Here is a 17,675-nt window from a genome sequence, read left to right on the forward strand (position 1 = left end):
CTAGGAAAGTAGAGGAAGAAGAGGGAAAGACAGAGAGGCAAAGCGATAGGAGGCAGTGGTTCTGCTTCTTGTCTGACAAAAACAAAAGAAGAAACGGGGGGGGGGGGGTAACGACCCCAATCCATACCCTTTGAAAATGCGGAATATTTTTTTTCTAATGCGGAAACCTTCCAGAGATCTGGGGTCCTCACAGTTCCACTTTCCATTGGATAGCCTAACCACCACAAACAAAGTTGCAATCATCATCCATAAAAACCAACTACAACTCTTTTATTAATGAACCAATAAGAGTCTCATATACCATTCAACAATGAAGTAACAATTGCAAAAATTAAAAAGATTAAAAGAAACAAAACTAGAGCCACTCTGTCCTCTGCTGAAACTGACAAGCGCAAGTATGACTCTCATCCATCCTCAGTAGCCAGTCCAGCCTCACTGTTCACTATGTCCTATGAAAAACCAACAAAGTAGGGTGTCAGAACCGAAATTTTGAGCACAACTACTTCTAAAGAAACCAGGTGAGACAAAAAACATGGATAAGATCTCATGCAATGATTTGAGTGAGTGCAGATATAAAATTTACAGTATTCAAATATCCATACCTACCAACATTTATATATGCTCACCCGTCAAGCACAGTAAAACAGTACCATATATCAAGAACTAAATAACCAAACCTTGCAGCATGATTTCAATAAGTAAATCCTATGCTACCACCAAATCATGTCATGATATAGAGAATGATTCAAACATGCATGATCTAATGCATAAAAGGAAAATGCATGATTATGTGCAATGCATGATTCATTTTTGTTATCTTTTATTTAAGTTCCATCTTTCCATATGCATGCCCTATTAAATGCACGCAACTTTAAGTTCTTCTTTTTAATTACCGTGGCCCGCGGATACACCAAACAGGTACAATCCCCGAGGTCAAGTAGGTTTTCAGGGTAGCTTAACACACAATTTGTATTTTATTACTGGTTCCAACTTAGCCCTTGACCGATATCAGGAAACAACACCATCCATCGGAACATTAGACCTCCACATCTAATGTCGAGGACACAAGGGACACCCCACGCCCACAAGTGTCACTTCCTTGGTACCATAACATACTCACAGCTGTTACCAACACACCACTCCCGGGTAAAGTGGCAGACTCTCCCTAAAACCGTGGCCAGGAGAAAGAACCTCAATATCGGGTTCAGGGGACCAAATTATAGCACACGGAGTTTTTGTATCCTCACAGTCTCCCCAAGACCGGATATCTAAGATTCTCATACTCCAGATGAGATATCCCAGAATGTATATTACACTGTTCGTATTCATTATATTTTATTAAAGTTTATTCTTTAAGTTTGCAACACCATATGCAAAAGTAAAGTGAAAAACCCGCATCCTCCCTTGCTGGGACCCATTCGGGACTCCAACCCGTATAAACCACTAGAACAGTGTAGTAAAGTGTCAAACCATCTTATGTGGTTCAAGTGATGCAGTTAAAAACATATGTGAAAACAAACCAAACCCACGACTCTCCAGGCCGATGATGGTCCATTTAGGCCATTGATGCATCGTATGCAAAAATCATAACTTGCAATGTATGCAATCATACCAACATAATTCCACATGCACATTCATTCATACCATTTTAACAATGTGCATGAGCTTTCGCAGTCATATGCATGTGTAATCATTCATGTGTAAGTGCTTTCATGTAATCACTTAACACATATGCATTCATCCATAGTTTCATAAGTATATGAGAATATTTATGCATGATTATACATGCCAATAGACTTCGATCCCATATATGCACATGCACTTGAAACCAAATCATACATGCATGATAATTAAACATGTCCCATAATGTAGATACATGAAACCTTCCATTCATAGCATGAGTTATCACCCACACACAAGCACATAAACCGGATCTAGAAATTTATATGTCAGGGCTGCACGCATTCACATCATGTATGCACCTCCACCAAACAAACTTTGCAATCATATTAATAGTACAAGACATTCAAGAGAAGCTATATCAAATATTCATAAGTAGGGAAAAGTAAACGATCTGGTGTAACCTAATACAAAATCCAATAGTCAATGTTATTTTCATCAAGTGAAGTCAATTCCTACTGTTTCAAGAAAATCAGAGTTGTGAAAGAAACTCATAATGGTGCAATAAAAAAAAATAGTATGGCGAAAGCAGGCCATACTGTTGCAATACAGTTCAACTGCAGAGGATAACAGGGTATGCTAGAAAATGGGGTATGATAATCAGAATGTCACAGGGTATACAATTCTATTAACTGGTCAGCATACACCAAAGTATTCAATTGACACAAACTGTATAGAGGCATGCTGTTAACATTAAAAGACTATTCAATTAACACAAATTGTTCATAACATAATAGTGTAGGCAATTAACACTAACCGATATTTATCTTAGCAAATATACTTCTAATGATTACTCAATTTTTTTGAACCTAACACTATACATGATTAGGTCACAGATGGTCATACCTTTGCATTAAGAGTTTACAACCCATTGAGTAATTGCATAAACAGATAGTACAAAGTTCAAATGTGCAGATTCAATGTTTTTCATATTAAACCTATATTCGGTATATACATATTAAAGCCCCTTGGTGTTGTAAAATCAAAACAAAATGTGAATCATACACCAAGCAACAAGGACCATGTTGTTCATACTGTCTTGCACCAGCCTGGGGATGGCCAGGATTCCCCTTCTTCTTCTTTTTTTTTTCAATAGCCTAACAGAGAAACCTTTGGATACAGAATTTTCCAAGAGATATAGATTTTAGCATAACAACATGCTGAAAATAAAAGTTACATAGAAATCCCAACAGATCCTACATTATAATCGAAAATCCCCAAAAAGAAATTTCAAACAACACAAGGCATACTTGAAATCGATATTTATGTAAAAGCACAACCACCTTACTACCAAAGGTTCACGGTTTGGGGCTCCCCAAGCACCTAAACCCCAGATCGTCCCCTCACGGTGGATTTCCAGCAACCATTCAGCCGAAATAACAAAGATAAAACCCCCAAAAACAAAATTTTTGTTTTGCTACTCACGGTAACCCCCCCCCCCCACACACACACACGTGTTCGAACCCCTCATCAGGAAAAATCCGAAACCCTCAAATTATAGATTTGGGGTTTTAGGTTTAGGGTTGACATAAACCCCAAATCCTACCCTCAAACCCCCACATGGAATCGAACCTATGTTCGATTCCTCACCCCGATTCCAAGGAGCACCGTACCTGTTTCCGATGGGTTTCCCGGCGATCGAAGGCTAGAGGCGCGTAGGCACGGTCGGCTGGTGTCGCTCCACGCTACTGCCGTGAAGAAGGGTGCTCGTTGGATGCCTTCGATGGCAGCAGGTAGCCGACGACGAACCTGCGGTTTGCCTGTAACGCCCCAAAATTTCGACTTGTGATTTCGAAAACCTTATCGAAAAACCTTTCAAAGATTTAAAGTTTAATATTTAAAAACAACAGCGGAAGACATTTAGAAAGGGACACAAGTCAACAATCCTGGGTACGTTAGCTGAAAAACCATCATTCACATGTACAACATCTTAAAGGAATTTAAGAAATAAGGCAATCGATTAAAATCTGCAGTTTATTACAAAATGGGTCTTTTATTCCAAAGTTCAATAAATCTAAGAAAAACTCCAAAAAGTCCCAGAGCCAAGCCGCCAGCAGAAAGAAAATGAATCTTGATCCACGTTGCACCACGCCATCGGCCGCCAGTGAAGTCCTACTCCTCACCTGCCCATGAAATGGGTCAGTTTCATAACAAACTAGTAGGTGCACGAACAGATAAGTAGAATGAAAATAAAACAGGACATTCATGAGATAAGCAATTATGATATTTAAGCAATTAAAGCAGTTGTAGTCTATTCTAGCAAATGTAATAAGTGCAAAGAGAAGCAGTGTAAGTCTCAGTCATCTATATCTATTTATGAATATCTTATTTAAGTTCTGATATTAACTGGCCAGTGGGTACGCACAGACGCGAAACGTAGAAACAGCCGAGACCGATCCGGGGGTTTATTATGTCAGGTGTTTTCATTAACCCGGATGGCTGACTGAGTCCGCTCCTAAGGGGACGGTCAGTGACCAAGAGAGTAAATCCCCAAAGGCATTCATAGCTCATGGATGCATCCAACTTCTGCAGAAGTGCCTGGGAGTTACCACCTAGGATAATTTATGGTAATCCCAATTCCCCTAACTCCGATGACTGGGGAAAACCGAGTCTTTTGCTCGTGGGGTGGTTGTTAACAACCTGTCCATCGGAGTCTTTGTACCATCCATCCTCTCCCTTGATGAACCGTGAAGATCGGATGGGTACGACGGGGGTTTCTTAACCGCCGCCCCATCCTACATGCTCTGGTCAATTAGACCCACTCGAGCATCTTGCCTGTGAAGGCGAATGGTCACCTTTTTATGTGATCTCAGCCTTTTTGCTAATAGCATTCATCGAGGTTGCCACAACCTCATCATCCCACCATCGTAACCCACATGGGACGTACTTGTCCAAAAGTACGATCGTACCTTCCCAGAGGTACAACTACGATGAGAGGGCAGCATAATGGTTTATGATTCTTTTGGTTCCTATATGACATGTTTTGCTTTTCTGAGCAATTGGCCTGTGGAGGCCGATATTACCATATCAAAAATCAGTAAAGTATAGATTTCACCCTTCAATTACCCTCCATGATCTTACATAAAATTCATACCGTACCTGCCTTAAGGTTTGGTTATAATGGCAATTGCAGTGGTTTTGAGTCTCTTCACAAAATCTATCTTAAGTATGCAGTTTCAAAGGAACAAGCATGCATAATAGACAATTATGAGTTAAGTAATTGTACACGTAAACAGGCATGCCAAGTAAACTACTTGATTTTTTTCTAGAATGAGTCTACCCAAAGAATTTACATTATGCAATTTCAAAAGAATCACACAGAGTAAAACATGGATCAACACATACTTCTTCAGATACGCAAATATGCAAAAATAATTATTCTATCTCAGAAGTCTTATTTTATTTAGTTCATATACACTATTCGTGCGACTTTCCCCTACCTCGGGATGTCGTGCAGCTGCGTGCGTCTACGCGTGTAGATGATACGAGGCTCGGGCCGCGGAGCCAGAGCGGGGGTTTCCGATGCGAGGTCTGCAACAGGGTGAGTATTCAATAATGATAATTTAATCAAATGGTGCGACGGGAGCAAGGGTAGGATTAAGTGACCGGGGATACCGGCCCCTTCCAGACAGAAAAAAAAAAGGCAGGGCCCTCGGCCCTTGCCTGACGAAATAGGGAATGGCAGGGGCCTAGGCCCCTGACTGACAATAATAGCGAATGGCAAGGGCCTTGGCCCCTGCATGACAAAACGCGAAGGGCAGGGCCCTTGCCCCAGCCAAACAGGTCACGCATGGCAGGGGTCAGTTGTAACGCCCCAAAATTTCGACTTGTGATTTCGAAAACCTTATCGAAAAACCTTTCAAAGATTTAAAGTTTAATATTTAAAAAACAACAGCGGAAGACATTTAGAAAGGGACACAAGTCAACAATCCTGGGTACGTTAGCTGAAAAACCATCATTCACATGTACAACATCTTAAAGGAATTTAAGAAATAAGGCAATCGATTAAAATCTGCAGTTTATTACAAAATGGGTCTTTTATTCCAAAGTTCAATAAATCTAAGAAAAACTCCAAAAAGTCCCAGAGCCAAGCCGCCAGCAGAAAGAAAATGAATCTTGATCCACGTTGCACCACGCCATCGGCCGCCAGTGAAGTCCTACTCCTCACCTGCCCATGAAATGGGCCAGTTTTATAACAAACTAGTAGGTATAAGTATAGAAACAAAGGCAATAACATAAATCTTTATTCCGAGAGTCAAATATTTAGAATCCAGCTGTGCTGGTACATAAGCAAAAGTTATATTCCGCAGTTATAAATGAGTTCACAGACTCCAACAAAACTGGGTGCGTGATACCTCCCCCTTAGGGACGACTAGAATACTTCCTAAGATATTCCCTTTTATTGCCTGTGCGCCTGAATCTGCGCTTAGGGGTGAAGGGAAGTGGCTCATCGTAGGAGGGCTCCTGCCCGTAAAGAGGCGTCGCCGGAGTATATTCCGATGAGCCAAGACTATAATCTGAAGAATCCGTCGCAGGTGTATATGTGGGTGATACACCGCCCACTGGGTCTGCCGGAGGTGGCGGTTGCTCGCCGGCAGTCGAAATTGCGATCTTGTCGTCATGCTCAGCCTTGTGGAAACAAGCATCCATGGTGTGGCCTGTTTCTCCGCAGAAACCACACTCCTCTGCTAACTCAGGGGGAACAAAATCTCCCGATGACTCCTGTGGTGTCTGATGGTGCACCTGAATGTGTGAAGGCGCGAAACCACCTTCTCGAGCATGCACTTCAGCCCATGCTGCTGCCAAGGGTATCTGGTAGGCGATCGGTAGTGCGAAGCCTTTCTCATCCGTAAAAATGGGTAGAGGAGGGCGGTTAGCCCAGTAACCAGCCCCGAACATCTCACGTCCGCCCCTTACGGAACGGCCACGTACACTACGCGTGCTCCTACCGCGACTACCATTAGAACCAGTAACCGGATCCATATATCCAACGGTACTACGAATAAGACAAGAATATCATTTAGTCTAAACATGCTATGAAATATCAAAGGTTTACTTACAGCGCGATGGGATGCTCAATAGTCAAGATTCACTTCTTTCTGATCTGGCTCTGATACCAAGTTGTAACGCCCCAAAAATCCAGGAATTGTAACTTTTTAGAATAGTTCAGAAAGCTTTGAAATCATACAATAATCAGAGTTTAAATAATACTTCAGCGGAAAATGATATTTTTAAAACCCCAAGTCAATGGACCTTGAGCGCATTACAGCGTAAACTTTCCTTTTGTCAAATCCCGTACAACCATTGAAATCAAATGGTTTAGAAACGGAGTTTCAATAATTGAGAATTCGTTTGTTGAAACCAAGAAGAAGCTTACTAAAACAGTTTTATTAACTCACGGTTTAATAAAAGAGAAATTTTGAAACACACTTTATACCAAATTTACCAACATGTCCTCAGGAGCGAAACGTCAGGAAAAGAGCTCTATCTTGACCTCATCACGCCATCGCAGACTGTATTACCTATCCAAAACCTGCCCATAAAATGGGTCAGTTTCACTAAAAACTGGTAGGTGCACAGACAGGACAATATTGAACATAATTAAGCAGAATAATTTAATATGTCAAGTAGACAGACAATTATATAACAATTTAATTTCAACAGATTCACAGAGCAACTATCATAAGCACAATACTAAAATTATTACAAGCATTTTACTGACACAAGTAGGCTAACTATTACAAGCAAAGCACTGCACAAGAAAGTTAACTAGCAAAATACAATGCTTTATCAACCACACACACAATTCCATAAGTATTGAACAAGTGTGCGGACTTGGGAGGAATATTTTATAACCCCGATCAGGGGCATGAGCATATGAATGAGTGGGGTTCTATTGAAGGACCCATTCTTTATTTATCAATCTAGTGTCACATGTCGATACTAAGATAAATTTTGGATGCGAGTTTGATAGTGTTGTGCCTTGCGTGAATGACTTAATGTGGCATTATGGCTTTTAAGGATGAATCGTGTCAAATGAGCACTCCTTTATTCTTTGGATCGTTATGAAGTTGTGTGTTGGGTGTTCCTTTTGAGAAGCCCACACACCTCCCTGGTTTAGTATAGCTAGACATGCACAACATGTTAAGTACTTTGTTGATCGGACGAGAGATCCGAGATGACCTTGCATCATGAAATATGAAAAATGTTGTTGAATTGAATTCAAGACTTATCTTGCCAGGATGTGTTGTATTAATTCTTTTGCAGATAAGATCTGTTGGGGTTTCTTTTGTGAAACCATTTCCCTTTCATTGTAGTCGTACTTTTGACAAGTACGACCGTACTTTTTGACAAGTACGTCTTCTTACGTTGCGATGATTGGATAAGTAGGTTGCGGCAACCTCGATGAGTGCAAATAACAAAATGTTGTGATCACCTAAATAAGTGATGTTTTCGCCTTTACCGGCAAGATACTCGAGTTGGTCGAAAGACCAGAGTATGTAGAATAGGTCTTCAGTTAACTACCCCTGATGTACTCATTCGAATCGCTGACTCCTGTCAGGAGAGAGGACATGAAGGTACAAAGACTCCGATGGACAGGTTGTTAACAACCACCCCACGAGCAAAAGACTCGGTTTTCCCCAGTCATCGGAGTTAGGGGAATAAGACTACCATAATTATCCTAGGTGGTAGCTCTCCATGTTTGGGATGCATCCATTGTTTATGCTGCTTTGGGGATTTCTCTCTTGGTCACCGACCGTCCCCTTAGGTGCGGACTCAGTCAGTTATCCGGGTTATCATAAAATACATAGCATAATAAACCCCCGGATCAGTCTAGGCTGTTTCTAGAGTCGTGCCTTGTGCGTACTCGCTTGGCCAGTTAATATCGAAACATAATTTAAATCCGATCACACAATGTGTTCAATTATGCACGTATGAAAGTTATAGGGTACAACAGGTTCAATACTTATGGAATTGTGTGTGTGGTTGATAAAGCATTGTATTTTGCTAGTTAACTTTCTTGTGCAGTGCTTTGCTTGTAATAGTTAGCCTACTTGTGTCAGTAAAATGCTTGTAATAATTTTAGTATTGTGCTTATGATAGTTGCTCTGTGAATCTGTTGAAATTAAATTACTATATAATTGCCTGTCTACTTGACATATTAAATTATTCTGCTTAATTATGTTCAATATTGTCCTGTCTGTGCACCTACCAGTTTTTAGTGAAACTGACCCATTTTATGGGCAGGTTTTGGATAGGTAATACAGTCTGCGATGGCGTGATGAGGTCAAGATAGAGCTCTTTTCCTGACGTTTCGCTCCTGAGGACATGTTGGTAAATTTGGTATAAAGTGTGTTTCAAAATTTCTCTTTTATTAAACCGTGAGTTAATAAAACTGTTTTAGTAAGCTTCTTCTTGGTTTCAACAAACGAATTCTCAATTATTGAAACTCCGTTTCTAAACCATTTGATTTCAATGGTTGTACGGGATTTGACAAAAGGAAAGTTTACGCTGTAATGCGCTCAAGGTCCATTGACTTGGGGTTTTAAAAATATCATTTTCCGCTGAAGTATTATTTAAACTCTGATTATTGTATGATTTCAAAGCTTTCTGAACTATTCTAAAAAGTTACAATTCCTGGATTTTTGGGGCGTTACATTGCCGCAGGTTTTTCGGCGATCTCTCCGGCGCACCCAACTCGACAGAGAGAGAGACGAGGGAGAGAGAGAGATCGAGTGAAGAGGGAAAACCCCTCTCTCCACTCCTTTTATCGGCCCCCTCCATGCCGAGATAGGGGGTTGGTTACGCCTTGCGTAACCCCCCTCCTGCCCCCCCCCCCCCTTTCTTTTTTTGTTACAACATTATCGGGCAACCCTTATCGGGTTGCCCTTTTCTTTTAAAAGGGCTGCTACAGGGGCACGGCTCAGGTCCGGACCCGAGACCCGTAACCCGGCCCCAATCGATATGGATCCACAAGTTGGATCCAAATGGATCCAACTGTGGATCCTCGGATTAATAAAAATAATTAAATTTTATAAATAAAATTTTATCTATTTATTATTATTAATGTTATTAAATCTTGTTTGATATCATGTAATCCTAATTACCCCTTTATGGGTCCTAGATCCGAAATGTGGATCTAGGCCCAATTTGCATATTTTTAAAATATTTTGTAACGAAAATTCTCGGGTTTTACAGGGGGGGGGAGAACATACCTGAGGGGTGGGTAGCAGTTGCTCTGAGCGCCGGCGAGAGGGTTGACGAAGGGGATCCCGACATGAACATGAGAGAGAGATGAGAGGGGTGCGCTGGGAATCGGGGGTCTAGCAAAGAGAGGGAGTCGGGAATCTTATTTATATTATGGCCCCTTCAGGGTCAACTACAAACAACCATTAAGAGTAATATAAATGTAACGCCCCAAAATTTCAAACTTGCAAACCTTTCAGAAAACATGCATGAGACTAGGAAAAATCTCTTTCCTACAGAGTTTGATTATGAAATCAGTGGAAGACTATTCTTTTGTTAAATTCAGAAAGGCAAGCTGGCAACTTTGGGCACGTTAGCTAAAAGAACCGAAACTCACAAAATTCGGATATTCCAAGGAAAATCCGTTACAAACCCAAAACGTCCAGGATGCGAGCTAAGAGCAAGAAGAAGAAGTCCTGAAGTCATCTTGCAATCGCGCCATTGCCCGTGGTGTACTGTACCCATAGAATGGATTAGTTTCGTGAAAAACTAGTAGGTGCACAAGAGAGACTACAGGAAACTGAATTAAGTACCTTTAATTCAGTAGGTTACGCAGTTTAAAATAGATATGCAGTTAAACAGGTAAGCAGTGCATAACGTAAGTAGTTCAAGCAAGTAAGCAGTGCAAAACGGGTAAGTAGAGCAAGCGAGTAAGCACTGCAAACGTAAGCAGTGCAACAAGGTAAGCGATTCAAATGCGTAGGCAGTGCAACTGACAAACGCAACATACAATTCAATTGATCGTAAGCTGTGAACCACCACGCAACTAGCTTGTTCTTAGAACGAGGTCTCTACATTTAATCATTACCAGGACATCGTTTGTCGCTCTCACCATTTCTAACAAACTCTTTGTCCTGAACAACCTTAAACTATTCCCATCTCTGAAGGCCTTACGCGGCCAACTGTCACCTGTTATGACTCACCTAAGGCATCATACTTCTCAGAAAAACCCACCCTTTCATAAAAGGTCCAAGACACGATCATTATCTAAAATCGCTAACGATCCGATTCTTACATCTGAGTCCTGTATGTAATCATGCTAAAGCAGAAAGCCAAAACTATAGATTTATAACTGGTCATCTCAAACAATCTTAGAAGATCATCACAACTCACCATAACTTTTTATGGTAAGCAAAAACACAAGATCCACGTCGGATCGTTCGGTCCGGAAGATATATGACCTGACAAAGAATTACCGCCCTAGAGGGTATACCTGGTCTTGAACCATACACTTTCTCACAGGAGTTCACCGTCTTTGCGGCTACCCGTTCGTGGACAGTGTACATCCTCACAGAGATTCTATCACTCTAGCCGGATTACCCGATCTGGGAAATGTACAACCTCACAAGGAATTCCGCCCTAGATGGTATACCTGGTCTTGAACCATATACTTCCTCACAGGAGAGCAGGGAGGGGCTCGGCCCCTCCCCTGCTAAGAGTGGGCACATGGAGGGGGTTCGACCCCTCCCGTGACCCCACGGGGAGTAAGGAGCAGGGAGGGGGCTCGACCCCTCCCCTCCTAATAGTGGCACATGGAGGGGGGCTCGGCCCTTCCCTTACCAAAAACGGCGCAGGGAGGGGCTCAACCCTCCCTCGCTGAAAAGAGTTGCAGGGAGGGGGCTTTGCCCCTCCCCTGTGATTTAGGGCAGCAGGGAGGCGGCTTGAACCCCTCCCTACGCAACAGAAAGGTGAGGGAGAAAGAGAGGGGATCGGGGAAGAGACGAGAGAGCAAAGAGGGAAAAGGGGCGTACCTGGGGAGGCTGCCGGAAGGTGCTCGTCGGAAGGGAGCTCGCCGTAAGGAGGGGGCATTGGTGGCAGTGCTCGGCAACGCAGAGAGAGGGAGTCAGTCGGGGGAGAGAGATCGAGAGGGTGACAGAGGGGGAGAGGGTTTCGTATCGAAACCCGTCCCCTTCTCGCTTCACTTTATAAGCAAGAAAGAGAGGCGGTCGGGGGGAAGAGAATGTAGAGACTGAGATGCGAGAGGGGGAAGGAGGTTTCGATAACCTCCCCCCTTCGCCGCTACGTGCTTTTAAAAGCATGCAGCCGACTCATCACCCGGGTCGGATCCGGGTCCGGATCCAAATGATTTTTTTTACTCGGGTTACTACAATAAATTACAGCAACATGTCGTTAATGAACACAATCTAACTTCAATTCCAAAAATGCCGTTGACCATCCTGATCACTATTGTGACACTTGTGTCCCTCTAAAATTAGAAAATGAGGTTGAAATTACACTCTAATCTTGTTAGTTACAGAACTTGTGCAAGTTATATCTAATTTGTCATTTATAGAAATAAACTATGATTCCTAAAATGCCATTAAAAAAAATACAAATGAGATATACAATACAAGTTTTTGCATTAAAGGATAAAAATGGTAACCTATGACATTGTAAAATCAGGGTTACGAAGGATCCATATTGGCAAAGTGATTTATACCAAATATTGTTTATAGTCTTGTGCTTCTAAACATGAAACATATTTGAACAAATTTGATGCACTGCCACACTTATTTCAGCCAATCTAACTGATAAATCTATCTCTCTTAACCCGGCAAAATACTTGAATACCCATGAGGGCTCATCGTGTTGTGTAACTCTAGGTTTCATCCATCAAGTCATCAACTTGTCATGCTTTGCTGGATAGAGCATCTGCTTGGCCACCGGCATAAATTGTAGATGGTGTTGCACCTGCTCACTCATAAGAATGCTGCCTAGGGGACTTAACAGGAGCTTTCATGTCTATGTGTGCATTCAAGGACCCAAACTTGCAGGAGCTTGGACCTGGCATAAAGAAGCTTGGCTCAATTAACAAAATTCTAAGTTGCTATTTTTTCTACCGAACGAGTTTGAAGTGTCTGAGTAGGTTTCTGGTTTAATGTGGGTTCTTCTGCAGGACAGGAGATTTCCTTAATGGAGAGAATACCAATATCATTCTTCACGTTATCTATTAGATAAGAATGTTGAATGTGAGGGAGTGTTGTTCTTTATGCAGCACTTTCCCTTTCATTTTGGTCTTGCGTAGTCTTTACCCTGTATCTTAACATTTAGGTTGTGCACGTTTCTATTGCATGTGTTTTATAAATATTATATTGAACACTTGTCACCAATGCCATTGGAAATTTGAACTATTTCCTTAGTTTTTGAAGATTGCCTCTGTTTGCAATATGTGCTTTATGATACACTATCTGGCTTGGCAAATACCCTCACCTTACAATGCTTACATTTTATTACCAGCAACTTTAAAAAAAATGAAATCCATGTTTATGTGTTCTAACAACCAAATTTTGCCCTTCCACAATCTGTCACATTAGAATTTTGTTTTTTACTACTAGGGCTCAATATGCTTGTGCATCAGGGTCGCTGAATCTCAGGTTCGTATACCAGTTAAGCCCATAGTTTTCTTTATCCATCATGTTGCATGGCACGCCTAATAGGAGCACTGCTTATAATCATGGAATTACTCTACTTATGAATATTTATTAAAGGAATATATTTTATGTTGTTTATTTGATTACTTATTTATTTGTTGATGACATTTCAGAGTGCGGTTCCATTATGGGCATCCTGATATTTTTGATAGGATATTTCACCTGACAAGAGGTGGCATTAGTAAAGCTTCAAAAGGTATCAATCTGAGCGAGGACATATTTTCAGGTAATTTTTGCTTCTCTTTTTTTGTCGCCAATCATAACTCAATTAGTTGTCTACTTTGTAATGTCTGAGGCTGATAATGTTGATATATATAGGGATCAATTCTATTCTTCGTGGAGGAAATATTACTCATCATGAATATGTGCAAGTGGGAAAAGGGCGTGATGTTGGAATGAATCAAATATCACTATTTGAAGCAAAGGTATCTAATGGAAATGGAGAACAGACTCTGAGCCGTGATGTTTATCGACTAGGCCACCGTTTCGACTTCTATAGGATGTTATCTTTCTACTTCACAACAGTTGGTTTTTACTTCAGCAGTATGGTATGTTCTCTCTGCCTTTTTCTTTTTTGTCATTCCACATTTAGTGCTCTAGTACTTAAAAAGATGGCCAAGTTTTGGTCAGATAACTCCACAAGGTTGACAATTGCATATGGGCCATCTTGTTTTCTTTTGCATCTTGGTTAGTTTTTTGCATCTATTCTCATGTTTCATATATTCTTTGATGGAACCTTAGTGAATGCTGGTTTTTTTTCTATTATTGTTTCCAGACAATAGATTTTGGCAATCTCCAATTTAATATGATTTTTTGGCTAATTTTGTGAACACGTTGGATGCCAGCTCTAACTGTATCACTCTTTTTGTAGGTGACTGTGTTGATTGTCTATGTTTTCCTTTATGGACGCTTATATTTGGTGTTGAGTGGTCTTGAAAGGGCGATACTAGATGATCCTAGTATCAAACAAAATAAATCTCTTGAATCTGCTTTGGCTACTCAATCTGTCTTCCAGCTGGGTTTATTGCTTGTGCTTCCTATGGTGATGGAGATTGGACTTGAGAAAGGATTTGGTACAGCCCTTGGTGAATTTATCATAATGCAACTGCAGCTGGCCCCTGTTTTTTTCACCTTCCAGCTTGGAACTAAAGCTCACTATTATGGGAGGACCATGTTGCATGGTGGCACCAAATACAGATCTACTGGTCGTGGGTTTGGAGTGGTTCATTTAAAATTTTCTGCTAATTATCGTATGTACTCGCGCAGTCACTTTGTTAAGGGACTTGAGTTGATGATCCTATTGATTGTATACCAGGTTTATGGGACATCTTACTATAGTTCAAATGTTTATCTTTTTGTCACATTCTCCATGTGGTTCTTGGTTGCATCTTGGCTGTTTGCACCATTTGTGTTCAACCCATCTGGGTTTGAATGGCAGAAGACAGTAGACGATTTCACAGATTGGACAAGATGGGTTGGAAACCGTGGGGGCATTGGTATTCAGTCTGAGAGGAGTTGGGAAGCCTGGTGGGATGAGGAACAAGCTCATCTTAAATATACAGATATCAGAGGTCGTATTCTGGAAATAGTTCTGGCATTACGCTTCTTCATTTATCAGTATGGCATTGTTTATCACCTCAACATAGCCCATCATAGCAAGAGCATTCTTGTAAGTCATCTGAATGTGGTGAATCCCTAGGTATTGCATTGATGCATTTGTCTTGGCTCTTCTCTTTCCTGCTTTAGTGAATCTTGTTTTTATTTTGCCAGGTGTATGGGTTGTCATGGCTGGTCATGGCCACAGTTTTATTGGTCCTGAAGGTATGTCCCCTGAGCTTATGTTGTTGACATGACATTGTTCTGTTCAATTCTGCCAGTAATAGAGCCCTCCGCCCTGTTGAGATGGCCTAGAAAGGCTTGTCAATGAGCTTTGCCTGGCCTTTACAGGGGGCTAACATTTAGTTGTATGTTTTATTCTTCTACCTTATTGCTTCTTTTCTGTATGATTTTGTTGTTTGACTCCTACAATTGTTAATTTCTCTGTTTGGGAGGTCAGCAAGAAAGCCTGATGCCATGTGCACTGTTGTCAAATTATTGTATGCATGATGATGTTTTTTCTTTTTGATGATCAAGCTGGGGGATTAAGGCCATGCCTAGTTTCCAGTAGACAAGCCCTACTGGTGGCTATACAACCAGGAAGTTATTCAACCACCCATACCAATGGGGTTCGAACTTGCAACGTCCCAACATATGGTGACTTGCACAAACTGCTCCTACTAAACAGACGGAGCCCCCGTTGGTATGCATGATGATGTTACTGCAAGCTTTTTGTGCTGATACCTTCAAGCTGTTCAAGAGGTTGAATTGCAGGAAATGTGATTGCCATAGTTGATGAAAGTATAGTTCTAATCATATTCCCAGTGCAGAAAATGGGGGAAGTGATGAGAAAAAACTCTGAGTAAAAAATGAAAACGGATCAGATTGCAAGTCTTTTCATGAATGCTGATCTGCCTTGGTCTCATGTCAAATATATGGCTGATGGTCTTTGTTTAACTTTTTGTAATAACTTTAAGTTGACTGATAAATTTGAATTGCTTTTGTCGCTAGATGGTATCAATGGGTAGACGAAAATTTGGTACCGATTTCCAGCTAATGTTCAGGATTCTGAAAGCACTGCTTTTCCTCGGCTTTGTATCGGTCCTCACAGTCTTGTTCGTAGTCTGTGGCCTTACCATCTCAGATGTGTTTGCTGGCTTGCTTGGTTTCTTGCCAACAGGATGGGCCTTTTTGCTTGTGAGTGCTCTCTCTCTCTCTCAAATTGGTGCTTGCAAGCTTGTGTGTGTGGTGTCAGGGTGTGTTGTTGACCGCACTTATTCACTAATTCCATGCCTATGTGATTCTCTACCAGGTTGGTCATGTCTGTGTGAGCGCTTGTTCACTAATTCCATGCTTGTGTGATTGTCTACCAGATTGGTCAAGCATGCAGGCCTGCGGTCCGAGGTATTGGATTTTGGGAGTCCATCAAGGAGTTAGCAAGAATTTATGAGTATGTAATGGGGCTCATAATATTTGCACCGATAGCTGTACTCTCGTGGTTCCCTTTCATGTCAGAGTTCCAGACACGCTTGCTCTTTAATCAAGCGTTCAGCAGGGGGCTGCAGATCTCCAGAATTCTTGCTGGGAAGAAGGATTAGCGAGTCTTCCAATTAACATGCACAGAGTGTTAAAAGGTTCTGCTTTTGAAAATTGTTTACCATGTTGATTTTGTTCTTGACGTAAATCCAAGGACAGATGTGCTGAAGTTGCATTTTCTTGGTTGCTTCTTCGGGTGCATGATGAACATTCAACTACTGTTACAATATGTCAAATTTGTTGGGAATATTTATTAATGAAATATATTTTTTATATTAAATGATCAAAACATGCTATTTGATTCAAAAATTAAAAAAATGTGGTATTTTTTGAGGGGTGATGTCATAGAGACCCCATCACTGACCTAAGATTGTCTGGCCTTGTTTGGTAAAACCCTTGTGGTCCTCCCTGCCCATCTGGGGAGTACACCCGGCTTCGACCTTATGACAAGGGGAGAAACCGCCGTTTTTTGGTTAGAACGTCCTGTTAGGGCATGTTTGATGCACTGTTCTCAGCGGGATTCAGACGGAAATCCCGCCGAGAACAGCAAAAGCAGACAAACGTTGGACGCAGTGGACGGCGTTCCGCGCGTTTGCCGCATCCATAATGGTTTGTAATTTTTGATCCACCTCCCCCCTGTTAAAAAAAGAACAGGAATGGAAGGGACGGAAAAAAAATGCATCGGCGAGCGTGATGTGCCCGTCAATGCGTCTCTCTCAGTATGCAAGGGCTCTGCTGGAGCAATGTGTGGCGGCACCACTGCCTTCGACGCCAAGAGGGGGCATCCCTTCGGCAGCAAAACGGTGGCTCCTCCTCGTCTGCCGTTGGCCACAGTGACTCCGCCGCCCCGTCAACCTTTCATATTGATTTTTTTATGCATTTCTTAAGGGTTCCTACGATGCGTTGTTGACAGATGTTGATGAAGGCATAGAACTGAGAAGAAGCAGACAGATCTCCATCTCTTTCTAAAGTTTATTGTTGTTTCTGTGAAAAAGAGAATCTTTCTCTAGATTTTGTTGTTATTTCTGGGAAAAGGAGAAAGGGAAGAAGAAAATGGAGTGTTTGTAGCCATGAAAGAGGAAGATGGAAGGTCTCTTTAGAATGGGTTTCTTGCCATTTTGGATTTTGCTTCTTCTGCCTGTCGTTCGTGCCACCACTGATTAAGCCGACGGTAATTTCTTCCCG

General features: G+C 41.5%; 1 protein-coding gene across 1 annotated transcript in view; it reads left to right on the forward strand.

The window, feature by feature from the left end:
• The window catches only part of LOC149827350 (callose synthase 7-like), a 131,287-nt gene extending 114,558 nt beyond the window's left edge, over positions 1 to 16,729 (forward strand). The window contains 6 exon segments of the mRNA XM_090019298.1: positions 13,472 to 13,584; positions 13,677 to 13,906; positions 14,230 to 15,027; positions 15,129 to 15,179; positions 15,966 to 16,151; positions 16,328 to 16,729. Of these exon segments, the coding sequence (XP_089875424.1) occupies positions 13,472 to 13,584; positions 13,677 to 13,906; positions 14,230 to 15,027; positions 15,129 to 15,179; positions 15,966 to 16,151; positions 16,328 to 16,552 (1,603 nt within the window). The 3' untranslated portion in view covers positions 16,553 to 16,729.
• The last annotated feature ends 946 nt before the right edge of the window (positions 16,730 to 17,675 follow it).

Source organism: Nuphar pumila, chromosome 10 (assembly GCF_984573655.1).
Source record: "Nuphar pumila chromosome 10, dmNupPumi1.hap1.1, whole genome shotgun sequence".
NCBI classification, from domain to species: Eukaryota; Viridiplantae; Streptophyta; class Magnoliopsida; order Nymphaeales; family Nymphaeaceae; genus Nuphar; species Nuphar pumila.